This window comes from Micropterus salmoides, unplaced genomic scaffold (genome assembly GCF_014851395.1).
Source record: "Micropterus salmoides isolate LMB-PRFRI ecotype aquatic unplaced genomic scaffold, ASM1485139v1 Ms_hic_scaffold_3, whole genome shotgun sequence".
NCBI lineage: Eukaryota > Metazoa > Chordata > Actinopteri > Centrarchiformes > Centrarchidae > Micropterus > Micropterus salmoides.
In genome coordinates this window covers 33,734,277-33,756,928 of record NW_024042261.1, presented here as the reverse complement: position 1 = coordinate 33,756,928, position 22,652 = coordinate 33,734,277, and the positions used below count along the sequence as shown (strand labels likewise).

General features: G+C 39.5%; 2 protein-coding genes across 2 annotated transcripts; both read right to left on the bottom strand.

Moving 5' to 3' along the window:
- Positions 1-275: 275 nt before the first annotated feature.
- On the bottom strand, positions 276-9,304 carry dhx34 (DEAH (Asp-Glu-Ala-His) box polypeptide 34). Its single transcript, XM_038692379.1, has 16 exons — positions 8,378-9,304; positions 7,426-7,737; positions 7,055-7,309; positions 6,847-6,949; positions 6,394-6,611; positions 6,124-6,298; positions 5,686-5,879; positions 5,407-5,508; positions 5,052-5,315; positions 4,639-4,812; positions 4,415-4,520; positions 3,319-3,425; positions 2,291-2,557; positions 1,622-1,813; positions 654-795; positions 276-483 (listed from the first exon to the last, which is right to left on the bottom strand). Exons 1-16 carry the CDS (start codon positions 9,122-9,124, stop codon positions 341-343), a joined length of 3,501 nt encoding a protein of 1,166 aa, XP_038548307.1. The 5' UTR covers positions 9,125-9,304; the 3' UTR covers positions 276-340.
- A 766-nt stretch (positions 9,305-10,070) lies between these two features.
- Positions 10,071-22,633, bottom strand: st14a (ST14 transmembrane serine protease matriptase a). Its single transcript, XM_038692386.1, has 19 exons — positions 22,052-22,633; positions 18,740-18,899; positions 18,423-18,553; positions 18,241-18,311; positions 17,597-17,763; positions 17,397-17,432; positions 16,584-16,818; positions 15,501-15,643; positions 15,284-15,387; positions 15,074-15,171; positions 14,850-14,986; positions 14,663-14,767; positions 14,466-14,573; positions 14,250-14,366; positions 13,943-14,062; positions 13,573-13,756; positions 12,530-12,801; positions 11,326-11,462; positions 10,071-11,024 (listed from the first exon to the last, which is right to left on the bottom strand). The coding sequence occupies exons 1-19, from the start codon at positions 22,091-22,093 to the stop codon at positions 10,866-10,868; spliced, it is 2,526 nt and encodes an 841-aa protein (XP_038548314.1). The 5' UTR covers positions 22,094-22,633; the 3' UTR covers positions 10,071-10,865.
- Between the last annotated feature and the right edge of the window lie 19 nt (positions 22,634-22,652).

The following is a 22,652-nucleotide window of genomic DNA, read 5'->3' as shown; positions in this document are numbered from 1 at the left end:
GTGTCTACTTCTCTCTCACATGTGCATGTCATTAACTCACTGTGCCTTTTCCCCAGACACTGTGTGAAAGTTGTACTCCACAATGCTATATAAGGAATTTGAAAGAAAATCTATAAATGTGTTATTTTGTTTGAGCACTGTTTAAATGAATATGTTTAAATTTTGTAACAAATATTTTGCGAGAGTAGTTTTTATGAATGTGGATATCTCCTATTTGAACATAGCTATGCAGAAGGCAACACCAAATAACATTGACCATTAGAGGGATACAAATGTTACATTAAAAAAACAACAACTTTATTCTAGAAACTCAAGTCTTTCCTCGACAGAACAGAAACAGTTACTTGGCAGAATACATGTGCTGCCTTTTATGTTTGAGGATCTCAGTGGAGGTGAGAGTCAGGTCTTCATTACAGACGTCACAATGATAAACTCTGGTAAGACTGGACACAGAGGAGGAGCCTGCCTTTCCACATTCTGGCTCTGAAAACCACAACACATAACCCACAATTAGTTTCCTATTATTCAACTCTTTCAACTTATAGAAAAGAAATATCAAGTCGGCTGCTTAATGTGTTAGCTAGTGCATGTGTTAAAGTAATCTAATATTAAAAAATAACTCACAATAAATATCAACAAAAGAAATTCCTGACCTTCCTTCGGCTGCTGTTCTTCTGCTGGCCTGCAGGAGGCCTCGTGCTGCATGCGTTCCAATGGAGTCAGAGGCATGTAGAGGTCACAGTTAGGACAAGTCCAGAAAGTGCGTAAACACTCACTGTAGAGATCCTTTGAGTCCTGCAAAATCATATAATGGAACCACAAGAATCAATTACACTTTTTTTTTTTTTAAGTTAGACGCATTTGACAAGGGAGCCTGAATGGTTTAATTCCAAAATTACTTATATTAATTTAAGGGGGAAAAAATCAGTTTGAGAAATTAAATCAATAAGACAGCTAGAACTAGCTAGCATTTAGTAAAGCTTTTTAAAAGGAAGGAGTCTTGGTAGAGAATTAAACTCCTCTGTTTCATTTTGTTTTATCCAATTGTAACCTTTACTTATTCAGGAAATTCACCACATGACACTCTGTTTTACCCTGTGTAAGATCAGCCAGTCTGTTCAGCAGCTCTGTTGGAGCAGTTAAATTCAGTTGTTTAGGTAATGTAGGGCTCTAACATAAGTTATGTGTAGGTAAGAAATTCCATTTTAATGGTGTCTGTATTCATGTGGAGGACGATGAGGTGATAAATAATGTGGGAAGGGACAATACAGTGTACAAACGTCCAAGAATGCTCTGTATGTTAACTGTGACAACGGCTAGATCAATGGCAACAAATAAATACAACCTACAAGGATACAACCATGGTATCTAAGAAAGAGTAAACAGCCACAAAATGCATGTTGTCACTAGCATCACCTTGGAAAATTGAAATTTTATCTTTATTTGATTGTAGGGGTAGATAATGAGGCAGTAATTCAAATAAAATACTGTACCAGTTCACATACATAAACTGGTAAAGTTCACCTGAAGTCTAAAAACACACAATTTTCCACAAAATAAACACGCATGAATGATTTTTCTCGTCTCTTTGCTAGATTTCCACTGTTTCAGACAGACTCACAGCCAGGCAGTTGTAGGTGAAGAAGCTGGTGACACGCAGTCCTCCTTTAATGGGGTCTGGCTTGGCCTCAACTCCTGGAAACAGTGGGTTTAGATCTGGAGCTTTGGTGTGAGACAGCTCAGACTCAGGTTGAGGACCAATGTACAGGTTCTGAGTCTGGAAAGCTGTGAGTCGCCGTAGGCTGTAACTGACCTGGGTGGGAAGGTAAGAAGTACACAGAAAGTACAGACAGAGTATTAAATGAGGTTATATAAAGATGAATGAGCATCTGAGTCACTGAGAGTGTCTAGAAAGTAGAAAAAATACAATACACACAAACATGATATATTCAAGGTTTTAGGCTTGATTTACCTTTTTAAACTCTGTATTTTTACTTTTAATATAAAAACAAGCAATCTTCTTTTTGCATTTACTTATTTACTTTCTGGTGGCATGTCTTTAAAACTTCTTAATTATTTGTTAAATCTCACCTGCAACAAATGGCTGATAGTAACTCTTGTTTTTCAAATTTTGGCATACTGCTCCTATTTGCAAAAAAAGTTCAAGCCTAAACTAGCCCTAGTCTTACTAATAAAGCAGTGAAAAATCAAAAACATACATTTACCAAAATATGAGGCAACCTTCAAACAACTGTATAATGTAATAACCAGGGCGTCACTGCATTAGTACCTCTGTGTAGAGCAGGAAGCGAACCAGGCCTTCACTCAGCTTCTCCATGACTTTGCGGGACACCCCCTGGCCTGCTGGTCCCCCCATTGTGCTCTGTCCCAGCTGGACCAACAGCAGGCGCTCCCACTCTGCCCTGAGGGTAAGAGCTGTGGACAGCGCCTTCAGGGCCTCCTCTGGCTCCCTCAGCTCTAGCTCCAGCCAGCCGTCTACCACCAGACGCGTACAGTCAGCATTACTGTCCACAGAGTTTGCTACCAGCAGCAGAGCCTAGTGAGCACATGCAGACACACAATACTTGACATGATACGTGAACGGACCAGATGCGGGAATTATGGAAAAGATCATCATACAAGATATGTTTCCAACAATAATAGTGGTTTGTACAGGTGGTTTCATGATAATAAATAAATAAATATGTAAACTTGGCTGATTTTACAAAAAATAAAGAATACAAAAATATGTGTCAAAATCTGACTGACTGAAAAATAAAATCTGGTGGCCTAGAGGTCGATGGTGTCCCAGTTTGCAATCGGCAATTAACAGCATATTTGCATTTTCTATACAATTAACAGCGTATTTGCATTTTCTGCTGTCAACTGTATAACATACTTGTAAAATAGCAAAACTGTTTTTCCAATAGGACTTTTTCTTATACTATATTTTTCCAGCGAAGTTTATGAAATGAATATATATATATTTTAATATGTGGGAAAAAACTTACATAAATACATAAAAATACAAAAAAAGCTAATCCCGTAATCGATAGGTTTTATTAAAAGAGTATTACTCTGTGTAGATGTATCAATAATATTGCAATACTGCAACCAGTGAATTCATAATGGGTCACATTATTTGACTCTTTGTCCTACTCCTAGAACTGCGTAGTCACATCCACCTAAAAACTAAATTACATAGGTTTTCCATCACTATGTCAGGTTACTTTAACATACACAACCTTTAAAAAAAAAAAAAACTAAACATTTTGCGGTTTGTGGTGGGAACAGGGACATCACATATCTGGTACTAACTTGCAGCGCTGGAACCCGCACGCAGTTGGACAAATATGGCTTGTTGGTCTCCAACAGAGTGACGAAGGCTAGAAGCTGGTGTCTGCTGCTGTGCTTCCTATCAGGCCCTGCAGTCCGGAAACAGAGAGACAGATGAGATACGGTAAGAGACATGCACAGTAAGAGTGAAAGTAAGAGACATGAGAAATAAACTAAAAGACTTCATCAGAAGATCAGGAGGCCATGGACTATATGCTACATGGAGCATTTTAGAGGGAATTATTGCCAATACATTTGTTTAACTGCAAAAAAATGAGACCACTGCTGAGAAAAATGGCCACTGTTCTTCATGTGTAGAAAGAGCAGGTAAAAACTGTGTGTTTCCTAGATCTAAAAGTAACTTTTAGATATACACAGTTTTTGTTTAGATTAATAATCTAAGCAGAACCTTAAAAAGATTTAGAAGTTTAAATGTCTCATAATGATGCATAATAAGTTGCCAGTGTTTATCTCCCACTGTAATTTAAAGGTGTGTTTTGTTCTTGGTGATGTATATTACGTGATGTGTCATGTTCTGTTAAGGGTGATGTATATTACATTGAACGGTTATGTTGCTAGGGGATGTTGTTGATAATAGTCATTGTGCTTTATACCATCTACGGGCCCTGTGTGGCTCACTGTGCCTTGGTGCAAACCATCCTGTACACTTGTTAAGGCTAACTGAATTGTTTCTATACAATATTGTGTTACAATAATGTTTCTTACACTTGTGTTTTTTATGCTTGCTGCAGCACAAATTGCCCACTTGGGAAAAATAATACATTTAATTGAATTGAATTCTTATCAACAGTAAATTTCTACCAATCATGACTTTGTATTGTTGCATGTAAGTGTTTCTCTTGTCATGCTTGGGAGTAACTGGAAATAAGCCTTGTTATTTTTTGTGTTATCTTTCTGCTGCAGTTATTACCTTTAAATAAAATAAGTGAATCAAACACAGCACCGGAGAGAAAAAGATTTTACAATAGGCACATTTTAAAAATATATTTAAGGCAAATTATAACATAAATAGCAAAATGTAGTACTTTTAGGAGAAGAAGAAGTTACAGAGTGTTACCTATTTCTCTGGTGTCATCCTCAGGCACTTGTAACACCTCTGGGTCACTGGCAAACACGCTGGTTGGGTGGATCACCACTCCCTGCTTGTTCCTTGTGTGAAACACCTATAAAAAGTGGAAGTGGAATATTTCTGCATATGTAATTTTCACTATTGAAAAAATTGTTTTTTCCCCTTTATTGTATCATTATGACATATAAACTGAGGTGGGTGCAGTAGGAAACCTGTTCAGAGTCCTTGCGGGTAGAGTTGTGTTCATCAGGGAGTGCCAACTGAGGGTAGAGGCCTCTGCAAAGCAGCAGCTTGAGCAAAGCCTGCTGGCGGGAGGACATGTCCTGACTGACGCCGACTGCCTCCTGCAGCTCTGACACGTTGTGACGCAACTTGAACTTCACCTCCTGTTACAGACATAACAGCAGCATACGGAGATCACTCAGAGTATAACTGACTCAATCATACACAAAGATACAAATGTATCCACCTCTGAAAAGATGACTACCATTGATACCATTTACGCTGCCCCTTTTCCCTTTATACAAAGACAATATCCTTCAACCGTCTTGTTGTCAATTTTACCAGCTGATTGTTGCCAGAACCCAAGAACTTCCCTAAAGGACTTTCTGCAAACTCAGTTCACCTGTATGTCCATGTTCTGTCCTGATCGCTCCTTGTCCTTCTTGCCTCTGCCTGCTTGCTCTGTGTCTGATCCTGATGAGAACTCTCCATCCTGGTCCTCGTCCAGCCTCAGGACTTTACGCCTGCTGCCCTCCTGCTGCTCATGATCTCTCTTCAGCTGATGCAGCTTCCTCCTCTCCGTCAGCCTCTCCCTACGCTGCCTGCGGTCACTATCAGAGGGAGCACTGTACTCTGATTCCAGCAGGCCGTGGCTCCTCAGCAAGTCCTGTTAACCGGAGAGGAAGCTCATATTGTGAAATTTTTGTTGACACATAAAAAAACTTTTTTTAATGTGTGAACTACTGTCAGTAACCTGCCTTAAACTGTCTGCGTAGGTTGACCATTTCATATAGTCGCTGCTCCTCCAGGCCTCTCCTTCTGCACCACTTCCTTGAGCCACTACCTCTCTCTCCCTTCATCTGTTTTAGATTAGGTTAGATTAGATTCAACTTTATTGTCATTATGCAGAGTGTCGGTACCGAGCTCAAAGATGAACAAGTTTATGTACAATGAAGACCATCTTACAGCCCAAATGTTACAGTGTTGAATCTGTTTATATTACATAGCCACAGTCACATAATGTTTTTCTTACTGACCTCCACCCAGGCATTGAAGGTGTTGAGCAGGGTGAAGGGGTCTCCCTGGTTGCTGTGCAGGGGCTGCCGGGCAGTGGCACAGTCTGGGTTGTGCTGGGAGCTGCGCAGGAAAGGTGACTGAACACTGAGGGCTGCTGCCACTGTCAACACAGGCTCCACCAGGTTAAATAAAGAGCCCAGCACCAGCATCTTCCCTAAAGGAACACAAACACAGAAACACTTACCTAACTCTAACTGCTACTGGATGTGTTGCACTTTTAAACTTTAATAAAAATTAATTGTGATATTTTGTATAATTACTTCAAGTGAAAGTATGCTACTTAAACTCTATTCAACCATTTAACACAGTATTATATTTTGTTGTCAGCTTATAAAAATGGTTAAGAAACCAAAAAATAAACAAATGATATGATATGGGTTTGGTGAAGGGAATCTTACCTATGACCACATCAACGGGCAGTTGTGCCAGCAAACTACCAATTGAGGTCAGTTCACCGCGCCTGTCTAGCGCTCCCTGCTCTTTCAGATAAGTAACTGCGGTCTGGATACTAGCAGCTGGAGGTGGATCAATGAAGACAAAAGACATTGGATCTCCAAGACACATGCTTTTCATCTGCAGGAACAAAATGGCATAAATAAGGTATAATTTAACTATGGAAATTGAAAAAAATAAGATTTGCTTTCCTGCTTTCTATGGGATGTTTTTACCTGAAGAACGAGGGAGTCCAGGGCTACTCTGTGGATTTCAGGCACAGGATAAGGTGCAAAGGCATCGTAGTCAGACTCAGCATACAGGCGGTAACACACTCCCGGACCTGTACGACCTGCTCGACCTTTCCTCTGCTCAGAGCTGGCTCGGCTGATCCAGAACTCCTGCAGACGTTGCATCTTGGCTTTAGGATCAAAACTCATTTCCTTTACCTTTCCTATAAAAGAATAAATAACAAAACCACAATCATTGTACTATTTAAATTAAAGCTAGAAAAAAAACATCTTTCCCCTAAAAATTCAGCATGACAGATCTGGTATCTTTTGAACCTTTGGGATCCAAACTAATTTTGAATAAAGTTTGGACACACAACATTAAGTTTTTAAGAATGGACTCGTTGTTAGGTCCAGCAATTAAAAATAAAAGAATCCCCAGCTACAAATGTTCCATACCTGAGTCTACAACAAAGCGCACCCCATCTATTGTAACTGAGGTCTCAGCAATATTGGTAGAGATGATACACTTTCTCACCCCAGGAGGAGCAATGTCAAACACCTGAAGAAAAACACGATGACAGAGAATGAAAATTGATAAACCACAGCGAACATATCAGATTCAAATATTATATGTCCCTTCTTATCCAAACAAAGCGGACTGTGCCTTATCCTGCTGGGCCAGCGAGAGGGTGCTGTGCAGAGGTAAGACTATCCAGCGTTTTGTGTGTGTGGCATAAATCTGGCAGGCCTCCTGGATGGTGGAGATCTCCGCCACACCGCTAAGGAAGAGTAGCAGGTCGCCGCGCTCTTCTGGAGGGTAACGCTGATCAATGCCCTGCAGGACGCGCAGGTATGGTCTCGGATCCAGTTTCTCTGAACGTGAGGGTTGCTCCTCTGGTGGAATGGGCTGGTATATCACCTTAGTACAGGAAACAAAGAAAAAACATTGGCTCAAACAAGTTAACAAATTCTCAAACTGAGAAAATACAGCTAATTGGAAACCCTTGGAAAATAATACTGCTATCTTCTGCTTACCTGTATAGGAAACAGCCTGCCTGGTACCTGCAGCACAGGAGCACTACTGAAATAGTCAGAGAATAGTTTGATGTTAATGGTGGCTGACATGAGGATGAGACGTAGGTCTGGGCGGTCAGCCACCAGAGAGCGCAGGACCCCAAGAAGGAAGTCACAGTGGAGGTGTCTCTCATGGACCTCGTCCACAATCACCACTTCATACTGAGCCAGCGTCCTGTCCTGCTGGATCTGTCGGAGAAGCAGCCCCTCAGTCAGGAACAGCAGTTTGGTAGCCGTGGTCCGGGTGGTCTCAAAGCGGATCTGGTACCCCACCTGAAGAACATGACTGCATATTGTGAGCTCTAATGCATTTAAAATCAGTGCTGCAAACATATTAAGAAGATATATTTGACTAAATCTGCTAATGACGATTTCTATTTTCTATTACTTTACGCATATTATAATCTATGTGATATTCTTGCTATAGCCTATTAATAGACACATTACTAGAGTTCAGGTATATTCAAATGTCTTAATTGGCTGCTTATTTGTTTAGTCTGACCACCAGCCCAAAAACAAAAACAACAAATTCAATTTATAATGACAACAAAATATATTTACAATTTCTAGTCACTCAACTATGGATTGATCTGATCACTTTATAATTATTAGCTGCTGGAATTCATCCAAGAGGCTTCATTAGTTGTTATGACTGACTGGGAACCCCACACAGGTTAAAATGCTTCGGCCTCCCCACCAGTGAACAGAACTGATGTGAAGTCTCTTGGATAAACACAAAACTCTCTTCAGTTCAGTTGTCTTTTACTGAGTACTTCTAGATGCCTCATGTGTTGGATGGATGTTTATAGACAGGTCAACAAATTATTATTTTTTTAAACGTGCTTGACTAGTCTATGGTGTAGCCGGTGCTTTGATGCAGGTAAAAACCTCTATTTAATCGTCCATGACAAACCTTTGATCCGTACTCATTGAGACTCTCAAAGCTGACCCTCTTTGCGAGGGATGTACAGGCAATACGTCGAGGCTGAGTGCAGGCTACGTTGTTGAAGCCAGCTGAAAGAAGATACTGAGGTACTTGGGTGGATTTCCCACAGCCTGTGTCACCTGCGACCACAACTACAGGGTGATGTCGCACCAGCTCCATTATCCTGTCTCGGTACTGGAAGATGGGCAAGCTCTTCTGATCCCGGCGAAGCTTGGCCAGTTTGATAAAACTCTGTCTCTGGCTGAAGTCCAGGAAATGCAGGAGAGCCAGGCGGCAGTCCGAGATCTCCTGACTGCCTGGACCTGAGGATCTCGGTCTGCTTCTGTGCTCTGACTTTCCCAGGCGCTCCTCGATATCCCTGGTGCACACAGATACATTAATCCGGTAGCGAGCATCATACTCCTTAGGAAGGCCTAGGTCTACTTTTCCAGTGCCACTCTTTCTCCTGTCTTTCCCTTCATCTCTGTCCTCTTGTCGACTGGCTCCCGACCCAGACATGTCCCTCTTTGTTTTAAACCTCTGGAAGCGGTCAAAGAAAGCCCAGAACTCTTTGTGCTCTTTGCTGCCAGCCTGGATGTAGTCATGCTGGCGGAAAAATATCTCGTCCAGTTGGGCTCGACACTGCGGGCTGTCCCAGTCCCAACTCCGGCTGTCTCTCCTCCTGTCTGAATCCATATTTACTGTAAGTTTCGTTCGCCTCCACCAATCAATCATTACTCACAAACGAAATCCACATGTTTTACAGGTTTACAGAAATGTAGCAGTTTAATAAACCGGACGGTTTCCTCTAAATTTAATAAACTAACTTAATATATTACGACTGTAGAACAAGAATAACAGATGAATAAAAAGCAGACGACTATATTGCGGAGAAGGGGGAACAATAACACGACGGTACCGTTTCCGCTCCGTTCTTTAAAATCTTCCGATAAGGGGCATAAAAGTGGACATTCGTATTTGTTCCGGGGTTGAAAAAACAATTATGTTAGAAAAAATGTTGTTCTTTTTTTCAATCATCATCCGTAAGTAGAAACGGAAGTGTCCATATAACGCTATACAAGCGCAGTGACACAAACTTTAATTTTAAATGCTCTCCTGTGGAAATGTAAGAATTTAAATGAGAAATATTTTGCTTTGGAAGCAGTGGCACACCCTATTTTACCCTTCACATTGTGAAATGTCCTAAATGACGCATTTTTAAGACACTAAACAGAAAACTATGGAGACATGCAAAACTAAAACAGCACACAATATAATTTGCCTCTGAACCAGAAGGGGCACAACTTTATGACATAATTTCTCTTTTCTGCTGTTCACCACAGGTAGTGGAAATCTCCTTCCTGTCTCTCCTCTGAAGTGTCTGATCTAAAAAAACATTCTGATGAAGTGGAGACTTAAAGAAACATAATGCAAATACTGTAGTTAATCAATTCAAATAGGAATTCAGTTTAAATTAGTTGTAATGGAATACTATTATTATTGTTGTAAAGCAAAATCATTCAAGAATTGTAGATGAAATGTCAGTGCAAGTGTAAAAAATTCAAGGTTACATTTACACAGATTACACTGGAGGGGATCTAATATTGTGCTGAATGGCAAAACATGTCCAAGAATTGTAGATGAAATGCATGTCAGTGTATGAAAATAGAAATACAAAGAATTGGAGGTTATATTAGAAATATTTTTATTTAAAAACATCTACTAAAAATACACATTTACACAGATTACACTGGAGGGACCCTAATATTGTGCTGAATTGAAAAACGTCAAATATTAAATTTAAAGAAAACCTACTATTTTAGTCTGTGTTTATTGCTTATAGAAAAGCAGTTCACATCACTTTAAATTTACTGCAATCCATTATGAGAAGAGCTGTGCTTTTAAAAGTGAATAATTACATCACTAACTTCTCAGGGATTTCTGCTTGACTAAAAAAAAAAATCAATAAAATGCAGGAGATACCAAGCCATAGGAGGTAGGATGGAATAAGCTTGTTGTCATTTTGTTTTCAATTTATAAAATTGAGAGCAAACACAACAAGGAAAAGCGGTGGGAAATTCTTATGATGGCTACTAATAAAACACAAGACAGAGTACAATAATGCACATTTCATATGTGTACCAATCACATCTACAGTCTATTTCTTGTGTGGCACATAAAAGTTTTCTCCAGGAAGACATGCTAAAATAACAGCAGCAAAACCCCCCACAAAAATAAGAGATTTATTTACATTTAAAAACATTTTATGAACCCCACACTCATAAAAATTACAGTGGACATAAAATGTTAAGATTGCTCAAATTTCTCACTGCAGCTTCGACAGGGAGTCAATGCCATTACATTAACTCAAAAGTCAGTGTGGTGTTTTACTGAAGCAAGATTTGTACTGTGGTACTCGTCATCAGTCGGTGTTCATGTCCAAATCCTTGGCCGTGTTTGACCAATCTGCAGTGGTCTACACTTCTGTCTTTTCTTTGATCCAGCCACGGAATTTGGTGACTCTTGTGTAGATTCCAGGTTTGTTTCTGCGGGCACATCCATCACCCCAACTGACCACTCCTGCCAGGAACATACGACTGCCAGCCGGACTGGACAGAGGACCACCAGAGTCCCCCTAACAGAGAGAAATACACAAGGACACACAAAGATGCATTTGTTAGCATAGAGGTACTACATATGGGGGCAGTATGGGGCATCATTTCTATTTTCCACTTATTTTCTTGTATCTCTGTTTTCCTCCTGCACCCTTTCCTCTTTCATTACAATCAGAAGTGGCTCATGGCTGTGTCAGGTAATTGTTTGTGTATTAATAAAAATATTTACATCCCTTGTTTTGTAAAACATTCTAGGAGAAAACCTGTCTTAAGAGAGAAAGAGAAAGAAAGAGAAAGAAAGCAAACTGGGCCTTTTATTACCTGACAGGCATCCACTCCTCCGGTCAGCACTCCAGCACATATCATCCGAGATGTGATCTGCCCTGCCATCAAATCGTTACACACCGTTTGGTTGATGATTCGTACCTGCGCCTTTTGGAGCACTGATGCAGCAGATCCTGAATCACAAAACACACAAAAGGACACCATCACATTTGTGTTTAGGTCTAAATGTCAGTCATTAAACTTTCAGTAATAGAAGGCCTTCATCAGAGAAACATCATTGGTATTACTGGCAGGCCCACAGTAAAGTTGTATGGTGAGTATTAGCCCACATGACATCTATCTAAAGGCAAACATGGAGCTACCACAACGAAAATATTAAGGCAAATTATAAAATCTAGAACGTAGTATATAATAGATAATCACCAATCAAAACCACAAAATCAGCACCAAACCAACATATCACCACATGTAAACGACTGACACATTTGAATTCACAATAAATTTAAAGATCTTATCCGTTACTAATCGGGCCAAACTTACACACATAACCGACACTGCTGCCTGGGTAACTGGTTTCCCCACACCCAGACTAGGTGAACTAAACATTAAGACCATTGCACGCATTGCAACCTCAATAGCAAAGAATGTCACACACCCACTCAATCACCATCTTACCCTACTGCCCTCTGGGCACAGGTACAGAGCACCAAGATGCAGGAGGGCTCACACTGGGAAAAGCCTGATGCCCTGAAACCTTAAGCCACTATAAAATAAAAGGCCTCACAGAACTGGTTGACAGTGCACTGCTGTCTGTCACTGTATGTTATTACTCTGGTCAATTGTTGTTTGATCTGTACAGTACTGTGAAAACAAATTTCCCTGCGGGAAAAATACAGTCTATCATGTCTAATTTTATTGTATGTCTTCTTTCATATTCCTCTGCGCTGCTGTGTCAAACTGAATTTCCCCTATGGGGGATTTGTAAAGGTATATCTCATCTGAATGTGTAAAAGTCTTAATGATGATTTGTATTACAATTCAGTACAAGTTTGCAAAAATATTTATTTTTCACAGATAATTGTCTTTATTTGGGAATTACAATTTTGATGATTCCATCTGACCTCCACAGGATGCAACTGGACTTCTGGTAAAATAAACAACTACTACTACTACTACTACTACTACTACTACTACTACTACTACTACACAAATACAAGCCTTATTGTTTGTGGGGACTCACCTCCTTCGCGAGTGGCGCCCCAACCAGTGATCCACACAGTATTACCGCTTGGAAAATCATGTTGGGTAGCCGGCAAGCAGATGGGTCTGATGTAGTCGGAGTAGATGACAGGACTGTCCAGCTCCATCAGGGCGATGTCATTGTCAAATGTGTGTGGGTTGTAGTTAGGGTGGGGTATGATCTGCTTCAGGTTTCTCTTCACTACAGCACTTCCAATCTTCCCCTGGGTGTGAAGGCCAAGGAAAGCTTCCCAAGTGCCGGGCTGGGAGAATCTGAGGACACACACCAAAACAAAGTTCATTCTCAAAAGTAACACAAAAGTAGTGTAAAGCATTACAATTCAGAGACAGTAATATTGTAATATAACTAATTACTCTCACATTACAGTAACTAGTAATCTACAATGCATTACATTTTGGAAATGGTGGGGTGGTGATGGCACAATGGATAAGACACCTGCCTTTGGTGTGAGAGATCTGGGTTCAATTCCCCACTTTGACACATCCACCACTGTGTACCTGAGCAAGACACTTAGTTGCTCCAGAGACGTGCGACCTCTGACATGTATAGCAATTGTAAATCACTTTGGATAAAAGCGTCAGCTAAATGTAATGTAATTAAAAGTAACTTGCCCAAAACGGGTGGTGACTGACAACATCAAAAGGAATACTAAACATTTAAAATAATTTATTAAAAAGGGAATCATTACTGTTCTCATAGAAAAAGCCCATCATTAAATAATTTCAGAAAACATACATATTAAGACCTAAAATATCAAGATAGGAGAAAGCATGGCCTAAAACAGGCATCTAAAACTTGCACCGAGGTCCTGGAAGGGGTTTCATGTGTGTTAAATTATTCATGCGCACAACCATGCATTGTGTTGGTAAAAACACAGGGATCTAAGGTTTCAGTTTGCACATTGCAAATTGTTGAGTCAAACAACTGAGCTGCCAGATGAGTTGTTTTATCGTAATAATTCAAAGATTTAAAGACGTACTAAAGGTCTCTATTTGCCAGCGAAACAAAAAGTAAGACGCTACCTCGTCCTGCCGTCATCTTGCACACAGTGGGCAGCAGTGACCAGCCAACGTGGACTGATGATGGATGCTCCACACACATGACCATAACTTTTCGCATGGAGGCTGATCTGCCAGGGAAACTCCCCTTCATCCGCTTTCTCACCGCCCACAATACGCGACGTCTTGAACATACTCCTCCCGCAGTCTGCAAAGTAAACAAACACACTCACTCACTCACAGGGCTGCTTTTTCGGCTTTGTTGCAGATTGTGGTGGTGTCTGACGTGTGTGGAAGTTCACATGTGTTCTGTCATGCAAGTTTAACAATGCAGATGGAGATAATAACTAGTTGTGTAATAGCTGATGTATAAGGTAAGGTGACTGTGACATACCGCAATTCTCCTCGTCAGATCCATCTTCACAGTCCTTTGTCCCGTCACACTCTGGGTTCACTTTACTAATGCATTTATTGTTTTTACATTTAAATGTAAGATCATTGCAGCTTGTCTCACCTATAGTGAGAGGTAGAGAAGAACAATCAAAAAATAATTTATTTAACTTAAAGTGTTCCTCACCCATGTGCAAACTGATAATCGTACTTTTGCACTGCAAATGTTTTTAAAGCTGCATTAGTTGATTTTTTGACCAGTGAGTTATGTCTGTAGACATTTTTACAGATTAGGAGAAAATTAAGCTTACTTCTCGCACAGTTGAGCTCATCTGACCCATCCCCACAGTCGTCCCTGCCGTCACAGAGATTCTTCTCAGAAACACATTTGCTATTCTTACATGTTATTTGTCCAGATTTACATCCACCTTAGAAAACAAAAGAAACCGACACGTATGAGAAAACCGACTGAAAGCCTTTCAATGCTCATGTAAAAATCGTCCTCCATCAGTGTCGACAAGTCTTACCGCAGTCCAGCTCATCTGTGCCATCTCCACAGTCATTTACACCATCACATTTCCAGAACATGGGTTTACAAAATCCATTTTTACAGCTGATATCCGTTGAATTGCACTCTGGAGGAAAACACAATTTAACTCATTTTCTACACAATAATGTAGAGATTACTTAGAAATATAGTATAATCTGAGTAAATAGTACTTACTGCAGTTTAATTCTTCACTCATGTCTCCACAGTCATTCCAGCCATCACACTTTAGCTTTGTACTAATGCAGCGCTTATTATTACACTGGAACTGCTGTGGACAAGCTGTGGATGAAAGGCTTAATGTGAGATACACTTGCCTGATGTCAAAAAATAATCATAATCTGGGAAAAACTGAGTCACTTACGGTCGTTATTGTCAATGGCCTCAAACTCTGCACTAAAACCTCGGTCCACATAGGAGGTATCAGAGGAAAACTTCACGGTCATTGTATTGGTGTTACTAGTTTCCGTCACTGTTCTGTCCCGCTTAATTCCACACAGTCTGAGGATGAAACAAGCACAAGCAGTGACATGTCTGCTCTTTTATGTAATTCCTATGTTGATTTTAGAGATGCAGGCTTGGACTCACTTCTTTCCGTTGATCTCCACATAGTCTTTGCGACAGTCCGTACTGTTTTCCAAGACGAACCTTAGGAATGTAACCTTCACCACTTTATCAACAGGGACCTTAGTAATTGACAGGAATGAGCAAAAACTAAATAAATGAGGAGCAAAGCTGAGCAGAAACCTGTGTGAAACATATGATGCGTAGCATGCCGATAAGGTGCCGACATCTTACCTCGATCGACCACTGACATGATATTTGAGGAGGATAGTAAGTTGGAAAGTTGGGAGAAGAGAAGGTGCCTGTCACTCCTGTCAGCTGGCCACCGCAGGCTGTACCTGTTTCATAAATATGTTAGTGTTTGCACAGATATTAGACATTTATGGTGCAGTTCACAACAAAAAGGCTGAAGTGAGCGTCAATCACGGCTCACCCAAGCATTAGTCCCTACCTTTATTTCCTTTTCTGACTTGTGAGACTTTTGCTCTAAAACCCGGGTAGTTGTTCTTGTCATTTGAACCCATCGTCACCAGCATGACATTGCGAGAAGACAGAAAGGTCATTTGTTGACTAGGTACGTAGTACCCACACATCCTGTATGAGAAAAAGAAAGACCATATAAATATTCTATATGCACCATTCACTGACATGATTATTGTAATCCACTTTCATTTAAATTGCATGTCCATTGTAGAATCAGACAGTGGCTGCCTGTTTAACCTAACAGCCTTAGGTTTATTCCAGAACAGATTTCTTTTATTGGATTAATCACCAATGCAGGGTTCATACACATTTTGACCAATGAATGTCGATGACTTTTCCAAAACTTCTGCGATTTTATTTTTTTCCAAAACCTTTCCAGGCCTGGAAACACAAATTCCATGACTTTTACAAGTTTTTCATTACATAGTACAAACCCTGCCAATGGAAATGTTGAAATGAAATTATATTTATATCATATTATATTGATATAAATTTGATTCCTGCAAGTAAAGAATTGAAAACCCTACTGAGCCTTGATAGATTCAATCAATTCATAGATTAAATAAGCCACTACCCTCCTCAGAAAAATGAATCATGTAGTCTTTATTTGGGTCGCTTATACAGTTTATGACTAAGGCACTTTATCTGTCCCATGCAGGAAAGGCACTGATAAGTTCTTCCTGTAGATGTACTGGTTGCTTTCTGACTGGTTGCTGTGTGCCGTTTTTCCAGTTTAGAAAAGGCAACCAAATTCTCAAATTTTCAGATGAATTGCTCCCAAATTTAGACTAAATTGTCATTTTGCAAGTGCTATTATTCTAGAATGACACTTTACCAAAAGAATGTTTGGGAAATACATCTTTATGTACAGTATAAGTGCCCATCACAAGCACAGCATGTGACCACCAGAGGGCCTCACACACAAGATAAGGTCCTCTATCCATTCAAAAAGAAGTACAGTGTGCCTCTGTATAAAAATGAGAGTGCTTAAGGCAGGTGAGTTAGTTATCTGCATAAAGTTGTATTTAGAAGAGGCAAAGGGTGAACTCACTCTTCCATAACGCGACTCTCAAGGGCCACCAGGGAGTCGTAGATTTTGACAAAGTCATTCTTGCAATTCGCTTCCAGATGAATCTTATCAAAGTCAAGCTTGATGACATAGTTAGGGTCTGCCCTCAGCTGCCACTGGATGAAGGTGTTTGGGGGATAAGGACTGTCAGGGAAGCCTGGGGATTGGATCTGTCCTATTTGATCAGTCCTTGCATGTTCTGAAAACTTTAAAATTTCTGAGACAGAAAGAATAACTTTCAGTGGTGTTATTTATTCATTTATTCAAATTTCTACATCACTGTCATAGAAACTGCTGTATCCCATTTTTCTCGATGCAAATGAAATTATGATGACCTTACAAACTTATTCTGATATCACAAATATTTACTACGCAAATACCAAACTGCATTATACCATGCAACTGTAAATGCTGTCTAATATTTGTACTAAATCACATTACATTTTCTGGATATGATGAAAACATTGGACTAAAAGTAAAAATCTAAAATGATTTTGACAAATAAAGAGAAACAATATTTTGCATGCATTTCACATGCGGTTTCAGCCTTAAGTCTTTCATTTCTCATTACAACTCATTAGGGAAAACAACTGCAAACGGCATATTTAAATACTGCAAATAAAATAAATAAACTGCAAATATGACAAGACTACATGTTTGTCATGCCAGTCTGAATGCTATTTTCTGAAGAACCTAAATTACATAATTCATTGTCATTGCCAGAAACATTTTGTAATATAGGTGACAACAGACAATAAACTAACTAAATGAGAGAAATGCAAGGTGAGCACTTACTGCTGAAAGACGGTGACAGCATGCGGGTATCAAGCGCTGTGAGATGAAACAAAACAGAGAACACGGATATACCTTGAATGAAGATATTGACAGCAAAACAGAGGTATGTACACAACCAGACATAACTTGATTCTACAACCACAAGATGATGAATATGGTCTGAATAACAGTAGTTTGGTCTTCAGTTGCCTTGACTCTACCTGACGTCACCACTTCATCAAGGACCAGAGAGTTGCCAGATTTCGCCATGCTTCGTCGCTCTTTGTCCACCAGCGTGTCCACTGTAGACATCGCGCGGTTAACAGATGCCTCTTGGCCCACAGGGACTTTAAACTCAGACAGGTAGTAGGCAATTACGCTGCCTTCACTAGGAGCAATGAGACGAGAATTAAATAGTATAGAGGTGGGGCAAAGTAACAACCAAAAGGCCGCTATACCAAAAGGGTGAGACAAATGCATGTGTGCTGGTATTTAACACTCTTATTGGTCTTACATTCAATACTTAATACTGGAACTGAAAAACTGAGGGTAACAATAAATCTCATTCATTTTTGGGCTTGGAAATCTTCAAAGAAAAAGACTGGCACTGGCAAACATGCAATGTAATAATAGAAAATGTTTACAAATGAGTGTGTTATACATGGTGTTTCTATCAGATCTGCATGCATCCACACCAAAGAAAAACAAACTTTTTTCAGTTAAATCTGTTTGAGATAAACTGCTAGCCAAAAACACCAGAAGACAAACAGGAATGAAAACGAGACCCTCTTGTTAGAGTTAACAATAAAGGAGTGAATTAAAGCTTATCATTATAATGCCTTATTACTAAACTTCACTGCCATACCTGAAAGCCTGAACTGTTGAACCAACATAGTATTTGGCCAAGTGTGGACTTTTGGAATAGATGGCTTTAAGCTGAAATAGACAAGAGCAAAAACACAACAGAACATCAAGGACTGCTGCTACAAAAGACAAAAAAACAACAACTATGGTCTATAGTTGTGGAGGCCTGAGCAGCCGTCTTACCTGTGAAACCACCTTTTTTGACAGCGCCTTGAACTCGGAGCTGTTGGAGTTCTCGTAGGCATCATCAAACGCCTGGTTGGTGATCCGCATGGAGCCACTGTACATCCTCTTGACCCACGCATCTTTTCGGACTGCAGGATCACACAGACAACACTGAATATACAGTCCCACACTCTTACTGCAAAAGAGTTCAGTTTACTTCAATTTCCTTCTGTTTGTTTTAAGAGTTAGTGCAAAATGTTTTTTTTATTGTGATCAGATTACTTCAAGTTTACCTCCTTTTGCAATCTAAATAATAATAAGGAAGGGGTTCTTACAGTGGAAATGCCAGACCAGCAGTCCGGTAATAAGTGCAATAACAGCAGCAAAGATCACCACACCGATCACAGCTCCAACTTTCCCCGGACCCTTTTTCTTCTCAAGCCTTTTGTTATCTGATGCTGGCAGAAACTGGACAGAGGTGTCCCAGTCTTTGTCCTGGATAGACAATTGTAAGGGCGAATGAATGATCAATACATAAAACTGAAGAGCACATATTAATTAAGCTAAGAACAACCTCCAAATAATAATTCCAACCATTTCACAGGAGGTGAAGACATTTGCGGACATAGATCTGCAGGGATGTTTCTTTACTGACATGGTTGATGTCATTTGTTCTTTAAGACACACAAGAAGCAGCTGTCTTTTTTCTACCCGAGTAGAGTAGATGATCAACTGAAGATACCGCAGCAGACAGCAAGTTACTTGTGTATTGTAGGAATTCACCTGCCTGTGGTGACCAACAGAATTTGGATCTCAACCAGAGAAAATTTGCCACTACTGTATGTTCTGAAAGGGATAAGAAATCTAAACAAAATTATATTCAGAATCTGCTCAAAAAAAACCCAGAGTTCCAGCATCTGGCACTGTTAAAGAATTAGAAGGGAACTCCATGTATGAGTCACACTCTGCATTTACCTTTAAGAGGTAAGACGGAGGGGGAAGGGAGTACAAAGGTTTCACCATGTAAAATGCTGTCAAACCTGCTGGGAGCAACCCACTCGCAGATCTGAAGTGGAACAAAACAAGTGTCTGTGAGTGCTCGTTGTATCGTAGTATATGATATGAAATGGTCCCTGAAAAGTGGACTATTTTACAACCCAACAAGAGATAATCTTCAAAGCTTTGGAATGATATGAAAAAAAAAAAAATCATTCCTATGATTTTGTGCCAGTCAGTTATACAATTACAAGGAGCTTACTGGAAGGTCATATGCAGAACTGTGACATTAACTGTTTTATAAACCTTATTTTATAAATAAGGGCAACAATTTCTTTGTGCATGTATAACCTGATACTCATGAATGACAAGAATTAATTACACTGCTCCTATGAGGGCACGGCAAACAACTCCAGCCTTCAAATACAGTGCCTTGACAGAACTATTTTGAAAGAGCAGGTTTTTCATTTGTCATATATCCAATTGTCCAAGGCTCACTGCAGAGGAGTAGATATTCCCTAATTATTTTTTTAACGGTATTTCTGTTTATTTTTTTTCTGAATAGCTTATAATTGCAATATGATAGATAGATAGATAGATAGATAGATAGATAGATAGATAGATCTCGATATACACATTTTGTCCAAAATAACATACCTTACATTCTTAAAGAGTGCAAAACATTGTAAAATATGATGCATTGCTGGAAAATAAACTACTCAGAGTAGTTAAAGTTATCTCAACCTTAAACATCCACTGAAGTAAAATGCAACATACACATTAAAGCAACAGTAATATCTATCCAAAAACATTGTATATAACAGTAAAACCCTAAAAAGGGATAATTTTACTGCACACTACCTAAAGTAAATTAGTTAGAATACAGAACTTTTATTTGTAGTGGAATATTAAGTGAAGTTGGTATTAGTATCTTTGCTCAGTGCATCCAGCGGAAGCCCTGAAAACTCAAAAATGATGTTATTGTCATCTGCTATATCGCACATTAATAAAGAAAATTAAGACGCCCTATCTCCTTATAAATAAGAGGAAGTCTTCAAAGTTTACAAATCTTTTTCAAAATAAGCAGAACTTATAACTCTGCAAATGAAGTTGAACAAGAAATATTAACCGTTAATAATGGTAAATCGTTAGTGAACTTAACCAATTTCTCAGTATCTATATGGTTCAATCAATATCATTATAAAAAAAAACAACAACTATATAATAAAAAACTCACATATTCAAATGATATTCCTTAAAATGTCAAGTACCTCATTTGTCTGTGTTTAACAGCAATTAGCTTATTTTCCGAAATGTAAATCTTAATACACATCATGTCTAATAATAATCATCATGTTTAAAACGGCCTCACCCAGTGTCATTGTTAACGACCAAAACATGCTTAACACAACAACTTGCTGATGAATAGTCCTCAGATCTGCTCTATTGTGCCCTGGAGGATAATGTGGAGTAGTTTTGAAAAGATTTTACCCCACAGAAGAGACTTGAGTGAACAAGTCGCAGCAGGGCAGAGCTTTGAGGAATTCACAATGGCTGCCTGCTTTCTAAGAATCTTCACTGATGAAGCTCAGTGAGGTTTCATGACATCCAAATGTTTCACGGCAATCATCCCAATGAGATACACTTTAAAATCCAAATTTTGAAAAGGGTTTATCCAAAGTTTTGAGTTGGTTTTGAGGTTGAAAGGTTTTGGTGTATTATCTACTTCATAATGCACGTGAGAAGACGTCCATACATTATATCATTGTCTCCACTTCTTGGAAACAAGGTACCTAAGAAAAGGAGCTAGCAACCTGTTTGGGCGTGTTTGTTAGTAAGACATCTAGCCAAGATTTTACAAAAGGTAATGATTATGATTATGATTTCACCTATTTTCTCATATACTAGGTACTGCTCCCACCTGAATAGAAAACAACAACAAAAAAAGAATGATCTGCCATATTTATCCTATAACTGTCTATTAAAAATTCTAGATTAATCCTTATCCAGCTTGGAGATATTCATGTATCAAAATAACAATTTTGTGGATTGTGCAGCCTCAGAAGGGGTAGGCCTATTTGCGCTTTCGTGAATCTAAAATGTGACATTTGGGGCTTTTTATATGGGAATAACAAGTTTATCTTGATCTTCCAAAAACACCAAAGTTAAGAAGCTTGGCAAAGAAATTAAGCGGCATACCAGTCTAGGGATTGGCATATGCCGCTGAACCACTAGTGACAAACAATCAGCCACTTTTAGATCTCAGCGCTACTAAAATGAAAGCTGATTTTCTCAGCCTCTAAGCACTAGATTTCTTTTTCACTCGCATGTTTTAGGTAAACAAGTGTGTTGGTGATAAGAGTGGTTAAGGTCACCCCGTAGGTACTTTGATTTACCTATAGCCTACACTTATTTGATTATTTAAAGTTTGTATCTGCAGCACTTTTCACTTCCCGCCTGATGCTCCTCACTGTTCCACAAATAGCCCAGGCCCCTATGCACCAATATTAGGAAAGAGGTGACATCAACATCAGAGTCATTCAGGTTAGGTAACACCAACCCTCTGCCATAATACACAAACATCTAATCAACATTTAACAGGCTACTGGCCTAGGCCTTGTGTAGGCTGTACAGAACATACAGTTTCTTACCGATTGAGGGGTGTATCTCAGTCCACTGTCCATGTAGTCCATCAGGGGTCAATGCCTGGATAGGCTGTTAGAAATCTAAAACCAAAACGCCCTCAAACACCTTAACTGCTTCTTTCTTTTCTCTTTTTGATTAATTCGTTGATTTACAGTAGCTGTCCACTGGCTGTTCGTCGAGGTGAACCTGCAGGCCTGGTCGCTAAGTGATGCCTATCTTGTTTGTCAACGAATTCAACCTGTGCGCAAAAAAAAGTCTATAGGCTACAAGAATCAGGTGAAGAATGAATGAAAAGAAAAATGTCTTCTAGTGTTTTGAAAAGAATTCTCCTCTCCGGTCACAAATGTATATCCGATTAGTATAGGTCGCCTGTCTATATGACTCCAATGGAGCATAACAGACCTTTTCCGGGAGTTTAGTATCGGCGGGCGTGTCTCCCCTGCGACTGTAGCGACTTCCTGTTTACCTGCTGTAGGTGAGTAAGGCTACTAACTATTTTTGAATGCCCTTTCATGGTAAGCGACTACAGAAAAGTAGTCAAAGAAATAAACCGCACAATTAACTCGATTATAACATAGAAAGTGCTGAGTTAAAAATGTGTTGTAT